The sequence below is a fragment of the Mchenga conophoros genome, linkage group LG1 (assembly GCF_057382185.1).
Source record: "Mchenga conophoros isolate Kocher_MC1m ecotype Shallow Benthic linkage group LG1, M_conophoros_male_GT1.1, whole genome shotgun sequence".
Taxonomy (NCBI): Eukaryota; Metazoa; Chordata; class Actinopteri; order Cichliformes; family Cichlidae; genus Mchenga; species Mchenga conophoros.
Window position 1 is genome coordinate 24,665,115 of NC_140526.1, and position 19,672 is coordinate 24,684,786.

The window sequence follows — 19,672 nt, forward strand, 5'->3', positions numbered from 1 at the left end:
AAGAGAGATTTGTATCTGCCAAATCTGCAGCAACTGTGTGATACTATCATGTTACTATAGACACTGATCTCTGAGGACTGTTTCCAGTACCTTGTTGAATCTGTGCTGTGAAGAACTAGTTCTGAAGGCAAAAAGCTGCAACCATGGACTAGCAAGCTGTAACTAATGAAGTGTTTTTCCTGTGATTTCTTTAGCAGCAACATCAGCTTTAGCATACACGGCTGCATGCACATAATACTTAAGCAACAACAATGGTGACATTAAGGTTAATTAATGCGATTGTAGATGAAGGCTATGATGCAGTCACTGAATACTCATATGTGGTTACATCCTGCAATCAAAAGCATCGTTGGCATAAAAAAAAGCTTCAACATATAACAACAACATCTTAAAAATTAATTAAATGATTAATAAAATAACTAATTAAATTTCAGTTGTTAATAACTTTTGCGGGCTGTAACTGTGGAATATTTCAAAATTTAACTTCAATTAGTAAAATCAATTAGTAAAATATTTGATCAGGTTTTTTTGTGATCAGCTAATCGAGTAAGTACTACATCTATAAATCAAACAAAAAGAAAGAGGCAGGCTGAGCATTTACCAAAAGCAGTACCCTCCTGTGTGTTGTCTTTGCTTCGACTGGGCCTTTTCCCATCTCTGCAGCGGATGCATGAACATGAAACGAATATTGATCTTATTATCAGATTGTCTGAAGGAAAACAAGTGCATTTCCCAAAATGGGTGTTCCTCTTAGACTCACGCATCTACTGTAGGGTCCCTAGTGAAGGAAACCAGTGTTGCTTTTTTCTTTGCTGCGGTTGTTGCTGTGGTCAGAAACGTCAGGTTATTTCTATCAGGGATGGTCTACTGTGGAAATCTGAAACAGCGAGAGCGTCAGCGAACTTACCGTTAGGGTTTAAAGTGGTGATGAGTAGAAACAACGCATAATGGCATGATAATTAATGATTTATGACCAATCACCCCTCCAACCCCCCATCAATAATTTCCATAGGTCCGTCAGAGCATATGCAGTAATGAAGATGTGCACTTTGCTTGGAGTTGCAGGAAGTTTAGGCATGAACTTGCGATGACTTCTGCTTTCTCCTCGTTTTCATTTTGGAACACTGCTTCAAAGGGTACTGTGATCAAAGCTGTCTGAGAGGCAGCATGGGGAAAGAGCAAAAGAGGGAGAGAGAGGGGGAGAGAGAGAGAGCGAGGGCGAGAGAGAGAGAGAGAAAAGGGAAAGCCCCAGCCTCCCAAATATAAGCAGAGCTCTGCACTAACACGTCCATCTTTCCCTCCCAGCTGCCTAAACAAAGGCATCAGCGCTTATCAAAAGCTGCTTTCCACCCCAATAGCATTCTGCCAGACTGTTCTGACATCTCAATCGAGTGTCTTATTATTCTATTCCTTTCATTCGTTGTCAGCCACAAGAGGATTACTCAGAGATAGGCTGGTTATATCATGACCTAGATAAGGCAACATCATAGTGCTAATGCTATTTGTTCCACATCCTTTCGTCACAGCAGCATATTCATAAAGAGGCAGTGAATTGTGGGTGAAGCTAATAGAGATGTCTTTTCAGATTTCATGTGAATCAGAGTCGATATGCAGACGAAACCAGAAACCCACCAGTAGGATAAGTGATAAGTCTCAGAAGCTGAGAAATGAAAATATTATGGTTTCAGCAAAATCTTCTTAATTTTCTTAAAAATGCATTGCATTTTTTAATTAAACTCCACCTAATCCAGCACAGTTTTCCTCTTTTTAAATAAAGTTAATGGTAAAAATGCAAATGAAGCAATTTAGGAGCAACAAGCTGAAGTTGCTTAGTCTTTAATTTTTGTTGCTTTCTGTCTTTTGCCACTTACCCTGACCATGCCACAGAGCTACAGGCTTTGACAGTAGGTTGCTCACTGATGACTTCCAGCCTGAAGTTGTGACCTTTTAAATTTGAGTAAAATGGAATAGGAAATGAGGAATCGATACATCTCTTAGGTGTGTCTGAGTGTTTGTGCCCCTCTTCTGTCCATTAAGGACTGTGTTTACTCTGGCCTGTAACGCAGCGCAGACGAGAGCATCACTCATTCTCTGTGAACTTCCTATCTGCATATCAAAGCTGAGAGTCCAGGGTAAACATACTCTTCAGCTCCATCTGTTTCTGACAACGTAAAGCCAAGAGAAAACTTCCAACCCCACACATCCAAACAACTCAAAATCTCTTGGTTGGTACGTCATTACATTCCTGCAAGTGTGCAGATGTTGCACTTCACCAAGCTACAGTAGGTTACCTGCTGAAACTTCAACAGTTGATGTGTTTTGAATAACTGTGGATAGCTTCTCTTATCAATGTTTTATGGAACGAATCAAGATGTATAATTCATTGTAGCAATGAAACCACAGAGAGCTATCACCTAATGTTGAATTTCACCTTATCTTAAATCTGTATGTCAGCAGCTTCCAGCTCAATGTTTGGTTTTACTTACTGTCCTTATTAGCAGTAATTTCAGCAGACCAGCAGCAAAACGAATGGCACTTTAGGATCCTCAGCTATCATCTGATGATAGCCTGTGGGGACAGCGGCCATTATTTTGGGAATTTTTATGGAGCCAGTTGTCAAGCTTTCACCCAAAGGATTCAAATGCAGGACACAGTCGAAACAGTTTTAATGAAAAGAAGTCAGGAAGAAATAACAACAGTGAATGATCAGAGGTCAGTCTTCAAGCTGGGATTCTGATCAGGGAAGTATTTTGAGGTAAGTTGTTACTCTGGAATTTAACATTCAGACACAGATTTTCCAAGTGGAATAATACTCAGGTACTGTAAGTTTCTTCAGGTAAGTGCAAACAGGAATTGGCGATCCTCTCATCTTTCTTCAGATTTAGGGTTGCAGTACTTGGAGCTCCACTGCTAGCAAGCTTTCAACAGCAGTTGGCATAAGAGCAGGTCAAGCAGGTATTCAGGTAAGTACAGTGGGGCAAAAAAGTATTTAGTCAGCCACCGATTGTGCAAGTTCCCCCACCTAAAATGATGACAGAGGTCAGTAATTTGCACCAGAGGTACACTTCAACTGTGAGAGACAGAATGTGAAAAAAAAATCCATGAATCCACATGGTAGGATTTGTAAAGAATTTATTCGTAAATCAGGGTGGAAAATAAGTATTTGGTCAATAACAAAAATACAACTCAATACTTTGTAACATAACCTTTGTTGGCAATAACAGAGGTCAAACGTTTACTATAGGTCTTTACCAGGTTTGCACACACAGTAGCTGGTATTTTGGCCCATTCCTCCATGCAGATCTTCTCGAGAGCAGTGATGTTTTGGGGCTGTCGCCGAGCAACACGGACTTTCAACTCCCGCCACAGATTTTCTATGGGGTTGAGGTCTGGAGACTGGCTAGGCCACTCCAGGACTTTCAAATGCTTTTTACGGAGCCACTCCTTTGTTGCCCGGGCGGTGTGTTTTGGATCATTGTCATGTTGGAAGACCCAGCCTCGTTTCATCTTCAAAGTTCTCACTGATGGAAGGAGGTTTTGGCTCAAAATCTCACGATACATGGCCCCATTCATTCTGTCCTTAACACGGCTCAGTCGTCCTGTCCCCCTGGCAGAAAAACAGCCCCATAGCATGATGTTTCCACCCCCATGCTTCACAGTAGGTATGGTGTTCTTGGGATGCAACTCAGTATTCTTCTTCCTCCAAACACGACGAGTTGAGTTTATACCAAAAAGTTCTACTTTGGTTTCATCTGACCACATGACATTCTCCCAATCCTCTGCTGTATCATCCATGTGCTCTCTGGCAAACTTCAGACGGGCCTGGACATGCACTGGCTTCAGCAGCGGAACACGTCTGGCACTGCGGGATTTGATTCCCTGCCGTTGTAGTGTGTTACTGATGGTGACCTTTGTTACTTTGGTCCCAGCTCTCTGCAGGTCATTCACCAGGTCCCCCCGTGTGGTTCTGGGATCTTTGCTCACCGTTCTCATGATCATTTTGACCCCACGGGATGAGATCTTGCGTGGAGCCCCAGATCGAGGGAGATTATCAGTGGTCTTGTATGTCTTCCATTTTCTGATGATTGCTCCCACAGTTGATTTTTTCACACCAAGGTGCTTGCCTATTGTAGATTCACTCTTCCCAGTCTGGTGCAGGTTTACAATACTTTTCCTGGTGTCCTTCGAAAGCTCTTTGGTCTTGGCCATGGCGGAGTTTGGAGTCTGACTGTTAGGGGCTGTGGACAGGTGTCTTTTATACAGATGATGAGTTCAAACAGGCAAGGCAAGGCAAGTTTATTTGTATAGCACAATTCAACAACAAGGTGATTCAAAGTGCTTTACAGAGACATTAGAAACAAGAACAAATAAAAAGCATGATTTAAAATTGATTAAAACAAGCAAATAAACTAACTAACTAATTAACAAACAAACAAACAAACAAACAAACAAACAAACAAAACAGTATATAAAATCAAAACAGATAAAATCAGAACAGTAGATAAAATCAGTAGTTAAATGTAAGTTTTGAAATTTAAGCTTAAAGTGTGGATTTGGTGCTTTATTCAAATGCAGCTGAGAACAGGTGAGTCTTCAACCTGGATTTAAATAAACTGAGTGTTTCAGCTGATCTGAGGCTTTCTGGGAGTTTGTTCCAGATATAAGGAGCATAAAAGCTGAATGCAGCTTCTCCGTGTCTGGTTCTGACTCTGGGAACTGATAAAAGACCGGATCCAGATGACCTGAGGGATCTGGAAGGTTCATACTGGGTCAGGAGGTCATTGATGTATTTTGGTCCTAAACCATTCAGAGCTTTATAGGCCAGCATCAGAACTTTAAAGTCTATCCTCTGACGGACAGGCAGCCAGTGTAAGGACCTCAGAGCTGGACTGATGTGGTCCACTTTTTTGGTCTTAGTGAGGACTCGAGCAGCAGAGTTCTGAATGAGCTGTAGTTGTCTGACTGATTTTTTAGGTAGACCTGTAAAGATGCTGTTACAGTAATCAAGCCTACTAAAGATGAATGCATGGACTAGTTTTTCCAGGTCCTGTTGAGACATCAGATCTTTTATCCTTGATATATTCTTGAGGTGATAGTAAGCTGACTTTGTTATTGTCTTAATGTGTTTTTCTAAGTTTAGGTCTGCATCCATCACTACACCCAAATTTCTCGCCTGGTTTGTGGTTTTTAGATGTATAGATTGAAGTTCTCTGGTGACCTGTAATCGTTTTTCTTTGGCGCCAAAGACTATTACCTCAGTTTTGTTTTTGTTTAGCTGGAGAAAATTGTGGCACAACCAGTCATTGATTTCCTCAATGCATTTACCAAGAGCCTGTACAGGGCCTCGGTCTCCTGGTGACATTGTGATATATATTTGTGTGTCATCTGCATAGCTGTGATAGTTTATTTTGTTGTTGTTTATAATCTGTGCCAGTGGGAGCATGTAGATGTTAAACAGAAGGGGTCCCAAGATGGAACCTTGGGGAACTCCACATGTGATACTTGTCTGCTCAGATGTGAAGTTACCTATTGATACAAAGTATTTCCTGTTTTCTAAGTATGTTTTGAACCAGTTTAGTACAGTTCCTGAAAGACCTGTCCAGTTCTCCAGTCGTTTGAGTAATATGTTGTGGTCAACTGTATCAAATGCTGCACTGAGATCCAGTAAAACTAGGACTGACATTTTTCCACTGTCTGTATTCAGACATATGTCATTAAACACTTTGGTCAGAGCAGTTTCAGTGCTGTGGTTCTGTCTAAAACCTGACTGGAAGGCATCGTAGCAATTATTCTGTTTTAAGAAGTAACTGAGCTGTTGAGAAACTGCTTTTTCAATGATCTTACTTAAAAACGGGAGATTTGAGATCGGCCTGTAGTTGTTCATTTGTGTCTTGTCAAGATTGTCCTTTTTCAGTATAGGTTTGATTACAGCAGTTTTTAGTGATTCTGGAAACACACCTGATAATAAAGAAAAGTTGACGATCTGTAACAGGTCTGACTCTAAAGTCTTTGAGACCTTTTTGAAAAAACTTGTTGGCAGGACATCTAAACAGCAGGAGGAGGAGTTCGGTTGACCTAAGATGTCCTCCAGGTCTTTGCTGTTAATAGGTTGAAACTGTTTCATGGTGTTTAAACAGTTTTTTGGTGGACACAGTACATATCCTGGATCTGCTGTTGATGTACTAACTGCTTGTCTAATTTTTTGGATTTTTTCAGTGAAGAATTTGGCAAAGTCATTGCAGGCCATGGTCGAATGAAGTTCAGCTGCCACTGACACAGGAGGGTTTGTTAGCCTGTCAACTGTAGAAAATAAGACCCGAGCATTATGGCTGTTTTTAGTGATGATGTCAGAGAAGTAGGACCTCCTTGCATTCCTCAGTTGTAAATTATAATTGTGAAGTTTCTCTTTATAAATGTCATAATGAACCTGGAGGTTTGTTTTTCTCCATCTGCGCTCAGCTTTCCTACACTCTCTTTTTTCATTTTTCACCAGTGTGGAGTTTCTCCATGGAGACTTTTTCCTTCCAGAGATAACCTTCACCTTAATGGGAGCAATAGTGTCCATTACATTTAACATGTTAGCATTGAAGCTATTGACGAGCTCATTGACTGACCCTCTGGGCAGGTCAGGTGTTAATGGGAAGACCTGGTTAAAAATTGCACTACTGTGTTCAGTTATACACCGTTTTGTGATCACTGTTGTTGATATATTTGTGTGGGCTGAGATTTTACTTTCAAAGAAAACACAGTAATGATCAGACAGGCCCACATCAGACACAGTAACCTTTGAAATGCTCAGGCCTTTGGAGATCAGTAGGTCAAGAGTGTGTCCTCTATTATGTGTGGCCTCTGTTACATGCTGAGTCAGCCCAAAGTTGCCCAGAGTGTTACTCAGGTCTTTAGTCCCTTTGTCCTGAGGGTTGTCCATGTCTTCACTAGTGGGGATAGTTACAAAGCTTTCTTCGTTATGAATTAGTGATGCATGTTTTTATTGAACATTTGAAGATAAAAAAAAAAACAGAAACTCTTGCAGAGGACATAAAGTCAGAGATAGAAACGACAAGGAGCAGGTGCATCTAGTACAGGTAGAGCTGCTGCAAAACCCCAGCGCAACAAATTCTGGATCCTTGGCTTTTAGTTAGCAGTTAGCGTTAGCAGCACATGCTGCGTCTGATGTGAAAGGACCTTTATGCTGCGCACTGTGACTCACAGTCATGGTCCCGGGTCAACCCTGACTTTGTGTTAAACTAATCCTAAAGTAATAATGGTATTTCTAACCACTGATATACCACAACTTTATCCTTTCAGCAGCTGCTGAAAGTTAGGGGACCTAGCTTCTATCGGATATTTATATAGAGATCCTCCAGCTTCAAACTGTATTACCCTTCAAGGACCTGCAGTTCAAAAAAGCGCCCCTCCGACAGCCAAACCCATGTGTTCTCTGATTGGATAGTTAAATTTGTGATTGACATGACATTGGCCAATCAGATGAAAGGAAGAAAAATGGGGTCAAATTCGTACTTGTAACTTGAAACTTGAGTTTAACATGTATTTTTTGGCTGAGTCCACACATAAATCTTTTTACAGACACACAAATTCTTTTTACACATAAAAATCCTGATTTACAAGTACAAAATATTTATGACCACAATTTGAGCCCATAGTCTCCCTTCAGTGTAATTTTTGATTGTGCAGGATAGTCCAGTAGAGAGTGTAGCCAAATGTTCTTTTGGGCAAAGCTTTTTTCTCCTGTGGGTTCCCGCTCTTTGTTTTGGCCAGTTTTTTATTTTGGGGTTATTTTTTGTTGTTCTTCTTCTGTCTCTCTAGTTTTTACACTTCTTTGTACCTTCCCTCGTGTCCATTGCGATAGTTTCAACTATCCTCTGAAATGCTAACATTTCTGAGTCTTTCTGTTGATGTGTTATTATTATTCTTTATACTGACCTGATGATTGTTATTCTCTCTGATCTGAAGAGGCCAATCACAACGCTTGTGTGCTGCGTTGATCCAACATTATTACATTTCTCTGGAGGTGCACGTCAGGCTACCGTGTGGGGTTCAGAGGGGTTTGCTATTACTTTGTAGGTTACGACATAGATTTCCTGCTGAAGCATAAAGTGGCCAATAAATGTGAGAATGTACTGTTAAATGGGGGAAAAAGAAGCATATTATTCCTTTTAATAAAAATACATGACATGAAGGAAGATTACATGACAAAATCCCCCCAAAAAGTGGTAGCAAACAAATAGCATTACTTTATGTGTGTGTGTGTGTGTGTGTGTGTGTGTGTGTGTGTGTGTATGTGTGTGTGTGTGTGTGTGTGTGTGTGTGTGTGTGTGTGTGTTTGGAATGTTTTTTCTGACTTTTGGACAGAAATATCAGTATGAGTATTGTAATTGCTTTTTGGTGGTGATCTTCCTAGCTTATACTAGAAAGCAGGGAGCAGCTGGAATTTCAAATGAATCAGTGTGTTTGTTGCCTTTGGCAGGACCTCTGCATGGAGAGAAGGTAATATCCAGATGAAGGTGCCTCAAAAATTGAAGCTGGGTGACAAATTACTCTTCTCATTAGGACCTAAGCAGCAATGTGATTTTGGCAAGGATTTCCGTCTGGATGTCAATCTTTCATCTCATCCTCTTTACATCCAAATTTATGCTCATTTCTTTCCACCTATTTATCCATAGAGTTTTTTCCCGCCTCTTCCTTTGTTACATAGTATTTTTGCTTAACTATGCATCACCTGTCATTCAAAGTTTAATGAAAAGCTTTCAACATTGCTACTTAAAGAAATATAGTAACATTTGATGACCTGGTTTCAAGAAAAAATCTATTAGAATGAAAACGACAATCAGTTTTGTTAATCAGGAGAGGATTTGGTTTAATGGTTATCATTTTTTTAAGTTTGCATCATTCACTGTTGGTCAAATTACAGTACGTGGCAAGATAGCTGCACAGCACTTTTCCTCTCTCAGTTCTTGGATTGATTCCAAAGTAAATCCTCAAAGTAGTAAAATATATTCAAAAGCAACATAATTATTGACTTTTCTGCAGCTTTCTTCATTGGAGAATTCAGTTATTGAGTTGCAAGGTATTTTTCTTGGAATTTGCTTGAAGTCATAGAGGGGAAAAATAGCAACAAAATAGCAGGACTCAGTAGCCCTGCAGTGTCATATATATATAATATGTATGCAGAATGGGGAGAAAGTAGCAGATCCTCACTCTCGGCAGCTCTATGCCTGTTAGAGGCAGGTTATATAGCAGCTTATGTAAGTAAAGTTCAAACTATGTGATCTTACTCAAATGCACCTTGGTAGTTGTGCTTACCATCTCACCTCATGTTTTTATGTCCACATACAGTAGTGACTGATCTTTTTGTTACCTGGCGATTCAAATGGGAAAATTATAAGTTGATTTAAAAACTGTCCTTCACAGATCAGATCACAATCAGATTTGTTTTAACCAAGGGTGTTACACATACAAGGACACTTCAGTTGATGGTGTTTCCACTATATACAGTCCTGTGAAAAACTAAATATGCCCTAATTGAATAGAACCAGCAATAACTTTAATAATGTTCTGTATGTCTCATTCTTTCACATCATTGTAGAGGAATTCTGGACCACTCTTCTTCACAATGTTGCTTCACTTCTTTGAGATTAGTGGACGTTTGTTTAGGCACAGCTTTCTTATATTTTGCAATATAGCTAAACATCTCCACTCCCAAAGGACATTGTACCAGAGGTCTTGCAGTTTGCAAACCTAAGCCATGTTCTTTGTAGATAGAAGATGCTTTGTCTTGGCAACTCTAACAAACAGGCCTCACTTGTTTAGTCTTAGTTTTTGTTATACTGTCATGAACTTTAACATGCTAACTGAGGCATTCAGAGTCTTAGATGTAGCTCTTCTTGGTAGTTTCTCTAAGAATTGCATGGTCTGACTTTGTGGCTAAATTCTCATCCACTCCTGGGAAGATTGTGGCATTGTGTTAATACACACCTGAATGCTCCAAGTCAGCAAACTTTCAAAGCTTTCTAGAGTTGCTCACACTCGCCGTTGATCAATTAATCGAGTTCATCTGATTACCAGCAACTGGGTGTTTAGAAAAGTCTAAACAATATATGTTATATATGGATTCATTATACACAGAGTAGGCTTACTGCCAACCACAAACAGATAAAATATAAGACAAACACATGCGTAAGGAAGTAGACTGGTGCAGCACAACGATTATGCATTATGTGTGAAATATAATGTTGTGTACATGTAGAACTGTTGTAGAACACAGTCATTGTAGATTCAGAGCAGAATGCAATAACTACCTAGACTACCTAATAATAAATACTTGGCATAGGTACAACTTAGTTGTTTATGAGGATAATGGCAGTGGGAAGGAAGCTGTTTCTGAGTCTGGTTGTTCTGGTGTAGGTGGATCTGTCACACCTGCCGGAGGGGAAGAGTTGAAAAAGTTGTGTCCAGAGTGTGAGGAATTTCTGATCATGTTTGCTGCCTGCTCACTGGTTCTTGAGGAGTTCTGGAGGCTGGACAAGGGGACGCCAGTTATTTTCTCTACATTCTTTAGAGTTTATAGTAGCGCTAGTAGTACTAGGTAGGTAGTCATACTAACCTGTTTTGTGTCTGAAGCAGACTGCGCACGACAGACTTGATGACCGCAGTGTAGAACTTGATCAGTAGCTCCTATGATAGGCCATCCTTCCTCAGCTGAAAGGACGTCAACTGTTGGGACTTTTTGAATAGAGTTGGTGTTGGGCTCCCACTTCCGGAGCTGAGAGATAATAGTGAACAGGAACTTGAAAGACTCCACACTTGGCACAGGGTTGTTTGAGCAGAAAATGTCAAGTTGTAGTGTGTCTGGGGTGTTTTGATAAACATTTATGTTATATACTCATAAAAGTGGCTATTTTCTATGCTAGTTCTACTATTTTACATGCCAGACTTGGCAGAGGTACCAACTCTGGCATGGTATCCCTGCCAGGCTTACACTGGCAGGGATACTATGATACAATTTCAGTTTTCTTTGGAAGAAGAAATGAATTTTATCCCACACTCACAAAAAAATACCACTCTGAAGATTAGTGTTTAGTTAGATCAGTTTCTCCGTTCGGTGAACAGGACGGGGGAGGTGTATTTAAAATATTCCAAGTTATCTTCTCTTTACATTAATTTTCCAAGATTATGTGACAGACTGCAGTTTTTCCTGTCTTATCTAGTGTAATAATATCAGTGAGAAAGTTTCCATCACTAGGTTGACTAAAGTAGCAGCAATCCAGCTTGAGGGAGGAAGTTTCTTTCTCAGTCATGCAGTACTCTCTTGAGTATTGAAAAGCTGATGTATGTAGATCCTGGAGAAACTGCACGAACAGATTTGGTGTCACTGCAAAAATGACTTTCATGAAACATTATATCTTAGCATTACTATATACACACACAAAAATAATTGAATATAATTGATTTCAAACAGTAATAATCCTCCATCAGTCATCCTTTGTACAGTGCTGGGACTGTGTCACAGCAGGACATCATTTATCACGCTTATGATAAAAAAAGGCTAGCGTCAATAGAGAATTTAAAGTGGTAGTGTATTTCAATGGAGGCATTAATGCATTAGGCAATATATGAAGATGATGTGATTACGGAAAAATAAAGTCAGTTAACTACTATGTATTTTTGCTTACTTACAGAAAATATATGAAGATATTAAAATGAAGCTGAAATTATATAAACCTTCTGGCTTGATTGAATTTCTCAGTGTATATATACAGTATTTCCTATTTCTTTAATTATTATTCCACCCACAAGTATATATATTCTCACGAAAGAAAGAAAAAAAATCACTCAACTCAACTGCAATAAAATGGCAATAAAATCATCCACAAATTCCCAGAATATTAAATAACTGCACTATTAATGCTTTATTCTTCTGTGCCAAGATAAGTCTGGGGAAAAGGAGGCAATCTGCAGTGGTTTTTCCATCTTCTGATAAGCCTCGAGGGAAAAGAGCGACGAAGAAGACGAGAGATGGGAAAAGAAAAAATACATTGGAATAAAGATGAAAAACAAGAATAGGTGAAAATTGTTGCAGAGCATAACAGTTGGGGGGGGGGGGGGAGAGAAAAATTGAAAAGATAAGGAAAGGAGAGTTGTGTGAGTTGATGGAAAGAAAGAAATGGGCAAGTAACACTGGAGGTAAAGTGAAACAGTCTAAGGATGGAAAACTGCAAATACCCGGTCAGCAGAATGGACTGTGTAAGTGGATTGAGATTTCAGCAGGAAGCAGGTTGTGTTAACATTTTAATAATGAATTATTCGTATGTTAATCGCTCCTCTTTTACCTACTTGCAAGACTACAAAGTGACCTTAAACTGGGTTAAACCTGCTGATTAAAACAAATTGCTGCCAAAAATCGTTATTTAGCCTTTAGCTACTACTCCTTTTTTGTCAATTTGAAGGACTTAAGCAAAAAATATGGTCACTGGCCACTTTGTTAGGTACACCTGTTCAACTGAAAGTTAAGGAAAATATCATCTCAGGAAGTCAGCGCATTTAAGTATATAAACATGGTCATGACAGTGTGGAAGAATTATTATTTAAGTGACTTTGAGTGTGACATGATTGTTGGTGCCAGATGAGTTGGTCTGAACATTTCAAAAGCTACTAATCTACTGGGATTTTCCCAGTCTCTGGAGTTTTCACAGGGAATAGTTTAAAAAAGAGAAAATAGTGAGTAGTAGCTGATGAAAAAGCCTTGCTGATGTCAGAGGTCAGATAAAGGCAAGAGTAACTCAAATAACCTCTCAGTATAACTGAGGTGAGCAGAAAAGCATCTCTGACCACACGATACGTCAAATTTGAAGCAGATGGTCGGCAGCAGCAGAAGTCCACACTGGATGCCACTGCTGTTACCTAAGAACAGAAAACTGAGGCTACAATTCACACTGACAAAACCGGACAACGGTAGATTGAAAAAATGTTGCCTAGTCTGATGAGTCTCAGTTTGAGTTGTAACATTCAGATGGTGGAGTCAGAATTTAGTGTAAACAGCAGAGTGAGTGCATGGTGTTCTTGCATTGTTTAGTTTTGAAATATTTCTCTGATATCCAGTCATCTAACAAACGTCTACCTACAGTAACTCTCATCTTCATTTGCCAGGAGTACTGTTCACCATCAGCCACTGTGTTGCATGAAAAACATTCAGAATAATATCTGGATTAATGTGCTAAGGTTAATCACGGATAGGACATGTGTCTGGATTTTTCTGTGTCTTCTCACAGTCTGAAGACATAATTACGACTCACCTTTAGCCCATTTTCCGCTGGGATAAGCTCCAGCCTCTTGTAACATTGTGATTAAGATAATAGATGAATGGACTGTATCAGCATGTGTTTTACTTTGTGTGCTAATGTGTTTTTAAACAACATATTGTCGTATACAGTGCTTAACAAATTTATTAGACCACTGCCCAATGTAAGGTTTGTCACGGCTGCCCTAAATTAACAGTACTGGCAATTACCAAATATATCTAGATTTATAAAAATGTATTAAACATTGTTATTATTATTATTATTATTGTTGTTGTTGTTGTTGTTATTTACTTGAAGTACTGATTCAGTTGAATCATGACATGAATTCAGTTTATTTGCCTGATAAATAATAACATATTTATTTGGTTAGTTTAGTCTTTGACAGATTTCTAGAACGCTTGCGTTTTCTTGTTTTTATGACAGGTGGCCTAATAAACCTTGTAAGCTCACCATGTGGGTTGTGTGATTTTGTGATTCTCTATTCTGTAAAAAAGAAATGGCTTTACAGGTGTGTGCCATTTCTTAGAAGGGCCACTTTACAGGACATGTGGCTTAGTGAGCTAATAAGAAGGTGACAGATAGTACCTCGGGAAATAAGGTCAGACCACAGGTGAGGAGCGAAGCAGCTGGAGTTTCGATTAAGAGTATGTGCGCTGATGGAAATGCAGTTGCATAAGGAGCACTCACCCTTTGCATCTCTTTTTTCTCCAGCTTGCAAGCCTGGCTCCTTCAAGGCGTATGCTGGAAACACTAAATGCTCCAAGTGTCCTCTACACAGCTCTAGCCATGACCAGGCGGCCACCATCTGTCACTGTGATAAAGGCTTCTACAGGGCTCTCAAAGACCCCACTACTATGGCTTGTACAAGTTAGTAGAAAGCTACAAAACCTTTCGTCTCTTTCCTGCTTGCAGAAATCCAATTTTGTGACTGCTGTGCCAACATTCACCCCATCGTTTCTGGTTTTATTTATTTTTTTAGTTTCGTTTTGCTGTTTAAGTTTTAACAGTGTGATTGAGTCACATTTAAATTTCTGCTCACCAAGTTTGGACATTTCTGAGCGGTGTATCGATGAAACTGACAAGTATCATGCTGGAATGAAACACTCTTACACTCTGAGAGCTATCCTCTCACACGCCTACATGCAGATATTTGAAGATACACTCAAACAGCTCAGATTTTTTTTTATTGTACAGGTGTGAAAACTGAAAAAAAAACCCTGAAATTTTAGCCGGGAAATTGACACAAGTTGCTGGAATGAAGCCGGAAATGTTGAAAGCCAACCACCCACACACTTGCTGTACCTACACACTGAACACACATGCTAAGGAATAAAAATATGCTCAGCGTGCAAACTTGTCAGATTATGGTGATCATGTGCCAACCATTGCTTCATATTCAAGGTCGCATAAGTGTCCTGGAGAATATCCATCTCAAAAAGTGGCAAGTGCAGTCGCCAAAAAAAAAAAAAAAAATGTCTGTCTCTAAATACTTTTCTTCTCTCTTTCAGGGCCTCCATCAGCTCCCAGGAACCTGGTCTCACTCATCAATGACACAGCTCTCTTCTTGCAGTGGATGCCTCCCAGTGATACAGGAGGCAGAAAGGACATCACTTACAACATACTGTGCCAGCGCTGTGGTGGGAGTGACAGCAGCGGTGCTGTGACACAGTGTGAGCCGTGCGAGCCTGACCTGCACTTTATCCCACGGCCACTCGGCATTACTGGCACCTCTGTAGCAATACTGGACTTTGCAATGCTCGCTAGCTACACCTTCCACGTTGAGGCTGTGAACGGGGTCTCTGGGCTGGGTATGACTGCACGCTCGCTGGCAAATGTGACCGTCACGACACACCAAGCTGGTAAGTCCTGTTCACTCAGGCGGTCTTTCGTTTTGTTTTCCAGTTCTGGTTGTTTTGCTTTTTTAAAATGGTGGTGGTAATAATAGCAGGCAGATGTAACCCTACCTGCAAATAGGATCTGTATTAATACAGTTTATTTAACGAGAAAGCATATTGATGAATTTATTAATAATTTCATAAGAGATTAAACAGAATTGATGATGGATTATAATCATCTTATCTTAAAGAACTCATACTACCGTATCACTCCAATAGAGCCCTTCACTCCCAGACTGCAGGCTTACTCGTGATTCTTCTGTGTATTTAAAAGTAGAATGGGAGGCAGAGCCTTCAGCTTTCATGACCTTCTCAGGGGTAAAAGGCAGAGTACGCTTTGGACTGGCCACCAGTCTGTCACAGGGCTAACACAGAGAGACGGACACCCATTCACACTCAGATTCACAACTATCGTCAATTTAGAATCACCAGTTAACCTAACAATGTCTCTGTACAGTGAGAGAAAGCTGGGGTACCGGAAAAAACCCCACACAGGCACAGGAAGAAGTTTTAAACCAGGCCTCAGGATGACCAGTGTATTCAAACCCAGGACCTTCTTGCTGTGAAGCAGCAGAGCTAACCCCTGCTGCTCACTGTAATTTTCTCATTTTTTGAGTTATATATAAATAAATGTCAATCCCCATTACATTTACATAATTGTAATTATTCTTGACCAATAATACACTGTGGTTAGACAGGAACTAATTCATACTTCATGAATATTGTTTTTTGCATTGCAGTTTAGGTTATTCATTACAGTAATGAGGAAGGGGATTTACTTTCCTCTTTCCTGGGGACCCTGAGACCTCTTAAGTCTCCATCTCTCCCTCCAGCTTAATGCGTCAATAAATGGAACGCACTCCTGACCTTTGAATTGCTGACAGAGTCAGTGTGACCTGAACCTATTCCTAATTAGTGAAACCCAGCAGACCCGGGGTCAACTAGATCTACAAGTTCACAAAGGAACATCGTCTCAGGCTTGAATTAGTAAAAAATAAGAGACCTGAAATTCAGCTTTAACCTTAAACTTCTAGGTCGGGAATAGTAGTGAAATAATTGATGGAGAAGGTTGAGATGAAGGAAGGGAAGCAGGTGGATTAATAAATTATGCTGGGATGTATGTGCACGTTTCCTCCCCTTTCAGCATGCGTATGAAGTTTGTATTGAGATTAAATCCTGATGAGAACTAGAGTCGTACTCAGTGATCTCAGTTATCAGCAGCTCAAACGAGACAGTGAGGAGCTGTGAGTGTCTGTGCTAAATCATAGTTGTCATTGTTGTAATACTGCTTTGACATTTATTTAAGTAAACCGAGAAGAGTGAATGATGAAGATATTTGAAGCTTGGGAAATGTAAACAACATATAACTGGATGTAAGAATCTTTTGAAGGCTGATCCCTTTCCCGTGGTCGCTCACATTGACACTCCGGCACAATATTTGCCCGAATGTTGATTAAATGTATTTAATGTTTACCCAAATGTTGATTAAATATGTATCTAATGAACTCAAGTAAATGCTAAAGCCCTCTAAATATTTCACAACTCATTATTCATGAACTGCTTGATCAAAATACTGATGACTTTGCACCAAAACTATCAAACTGATGAGCTTAAATAAATGATAAGTTATGAAAATGGAAGAGTGTGACTCCTTAAACTAAAGCGATGCAATCAAGAGTTGATGACACCGTTGCTTCTGAGAAAGAAGAAATGCTCTTGGTTGCACAGCGGTGGTGCAAAGAGAAGCTTTTATTTCATAAACTCTTGTCTGCAAAGAACAGACTGCAAAAACCAACAGAAGGCCCGTCGTGTTTAGTCTCTCATTACTCTTTGAACTGATAATTAGTGACAGCTGGTTTGACCGGTCGCAGCCTCTGCTGGGTTAAACATCACCATCACTGCTGGCCGAACCATGTCCTTAACGTTCTGAACTCTGATCTTTTTTTAATGACAAAGAGTCCGAACAGACGTAATCACTGGTGTGGGCATGTAACTTTTCAGATTCACACGCTGTAATTTTTACTCTAGTGAAATGCTTGCAGTGTAGTGCAGCTCAGGGTCACCTCTAAGAACACTTATTCATATTTGGCTGTGAAAAATAACCTATAACTGCAATGGTTGGAAATCTGAAAGACAAAGCGTAAAAGTCACCAACGCTCTGCTGACTCAATAACTGCAGAGCTCCAAACCTCCTCTGGTGCTGGGCGCTTCATGGGTTTCCATGGCCAAGCAGGTCCTGTATGTGTGATACGTAGGCAGCCTGATGTATGAATGGAAGTAGAATTCAGCAATTGTGTAAAATAGTATATTTAAACATTCATAGATAACAGACTACTTGAATATGCTGAAAGGTTATTATGAATTTTTTTGGCCTATGGCCCCCAAATCACTCTTTAACCATTTAAATGATTCATGAATTGTCAAAATCTTGACCAATAATGTTCTTTTAATTGATAAATTGGCTAATCTTTATATTATATAATAGTGATCATGCGCATCATGATTTCAATTTAATAAAACAGAAAGTAAAGTAGTAATTTAATTAATTCTCCTCATTTTTCATTTTTTAAAAGTAGGCTTAGGAAAAAATCTAAACCTGTTAAAAAATTATGCATCATTATTTTTAACATCTCAAGTCCAATTATCACCAAAGTCAGGAGGATTCATTTCCTGGGAAATGCCTGTACCAAATTCCACATTTTACAGTAGTCTGTTCAATACTTGTTGAGCCTGTTCAGTCTGGACCAAAGTGGTGAGCCGGCTAATCAACCAGCTCATTAGGGTGACTCTTCAAACTGTGATCCAGATTAAAATTTTAAAACCTGTGCCCATGTGTAGAATTCGCTGGCTTGCTGTGTCAAAAGCAGTGAGACGCAGTGAGAATGAAGCAGCATTAATGATGAAGTGACAACAAGGAGTCCAGACAGTTATAAGATTATATTTATGCTCCTGCTCATTAAGAAAATATTTCGCAGTCATTCCTCATAATTCTCTTTAGTATACAGGGAGAAATAATGTGTCGAGGTTTTTATTTTTACAAACTGAAATGTGTGCTGATGGGCTGTCATCATACCATGCAAACCAGATGTCAGGTGTGTATGTGTCATGCCTGGCACCCATCTCTCTGGCAAAGGCAGCAAGCCCAGTGGGAGGAAGTTGGAATGCAAAAATAATCTCCATAGCACAAGAGAAGCAGCCTGTGGGGATGTTCCCATTAGGATGTTTAGAGTGGATTAACTTGTCAAACTGCCTTTCCTCAGTAGACATACTGTACACACACACACACACACGCACACAGAGAGAGAGCCAGAAACACACACACAAACAAGCAGGCAAGCAAATTCATACAAATAAGACATTTGCACGCATGTATCACCCACACTTTTACATGGTGTGCTGGTCATTTCCTCAGCTCGTTCCTGTTATTTCATCTGCATTTTGTTATATTACTCCTCTGAAAAGAAACCAGAAATACTCACTTTTCTTTGATTGTTGATTGATACAACACATACACCGTAGCTCTGTTACGGAGATTACAGCAGCTTCTTTGTTGTGGTTTGGATAAATAAAAGTGATCCTGTTCTGCATATTTTACATGACAAATGGGTAAAGTTTTAAAAATAAGAAATATATTCACTAAAAGATTGAATTATTGAATCTGTGCAATGACACGTTTGCTTGAGTCAGCAGCTGATTCTCAGCATCACATGGAGTTTTTTATGCAAATTTAAATGAACATGTGACATTTAATATAAGCCACTTTAGTAGGGTCCCCTTAATAATAGTGTGTTGGAAGTGCTTTTGCCTTCAGAAGTGCCTTAATTCTTCATGGTTTATATTCAATAAGGTGCTGGAAGGTGATCCTCTGGGATTTTTGGTCTATTTTTAGCTTGAGATTTGTCAGCTGTGTATTCATGATGAGGACACGGTCAGCAACATTACACGGTACACCAAGAAAATATCCCCCACACCATTACACCACCAGCAGCCTAAGCTTCTGATACAAGGCAGGATGTATTTATGTTTTGTCAAAGTTTATACCAAATCCTTACTGTACCATCTAATTGTCACAGCAGAAATGGATACACCAGGCCAGGCAACAGTTTTCCTTTCTTCTAATTTTTGGTGAGCCGGTGTGAATTGAAGCCTCGGTTTCATGTTCGTAATTGACAGGAGTGGCATGCTGCATGGTCTTCTGCTGCTGTTGCCCATCTGCCTCAAGATTCAGCGTCTTTTCCATTCAGACATGACCATATGCTTATAACAACTGGTTATTTGGTTTCTGTTGCATGTTACTGTTACTGTTTCCTATCAGTTCAAAGCAGTCCGATGAGTCTCATCTGACCTCTGGCATCAGCAAGTCATTTTGGTCCAGACAACTGCTGCTCACTGGATGTTTTCTCTTTAAATGGTTCTTCTCTGTAAACACTTGTGTGGGAAAATCCCATCACATCAGCA

General features: G+C 39.8%; 1 protein-coding gene across 1 annotated transcript in view; it reads left to right on the top strand.

The window, feature by feature from the left end:
* LOC146583423 (ephrin type-A receptor 6-like) overlaps positions 1 to 19,672 on the top strand; it is an 89,484-nt gene that overhangs the window by 49,882 nt on the left and 19,930 nt on the right. Inside the window, exons 7-8 of the mRNA XM_085271476.1 lie at positions 14,031 to 14,186; positions 14,828 to 15,178. Of these exons, the coding sequence (XP_085127602.1) occupies positions 14,031 to 14,186; positions 14,828 to 15,178 (507 nt within the window). The remainder of the gene's footprint in view (positions 1 to 14,030; positions 14,187 to 14,827; positions 15,179 to 19,672) is intronic.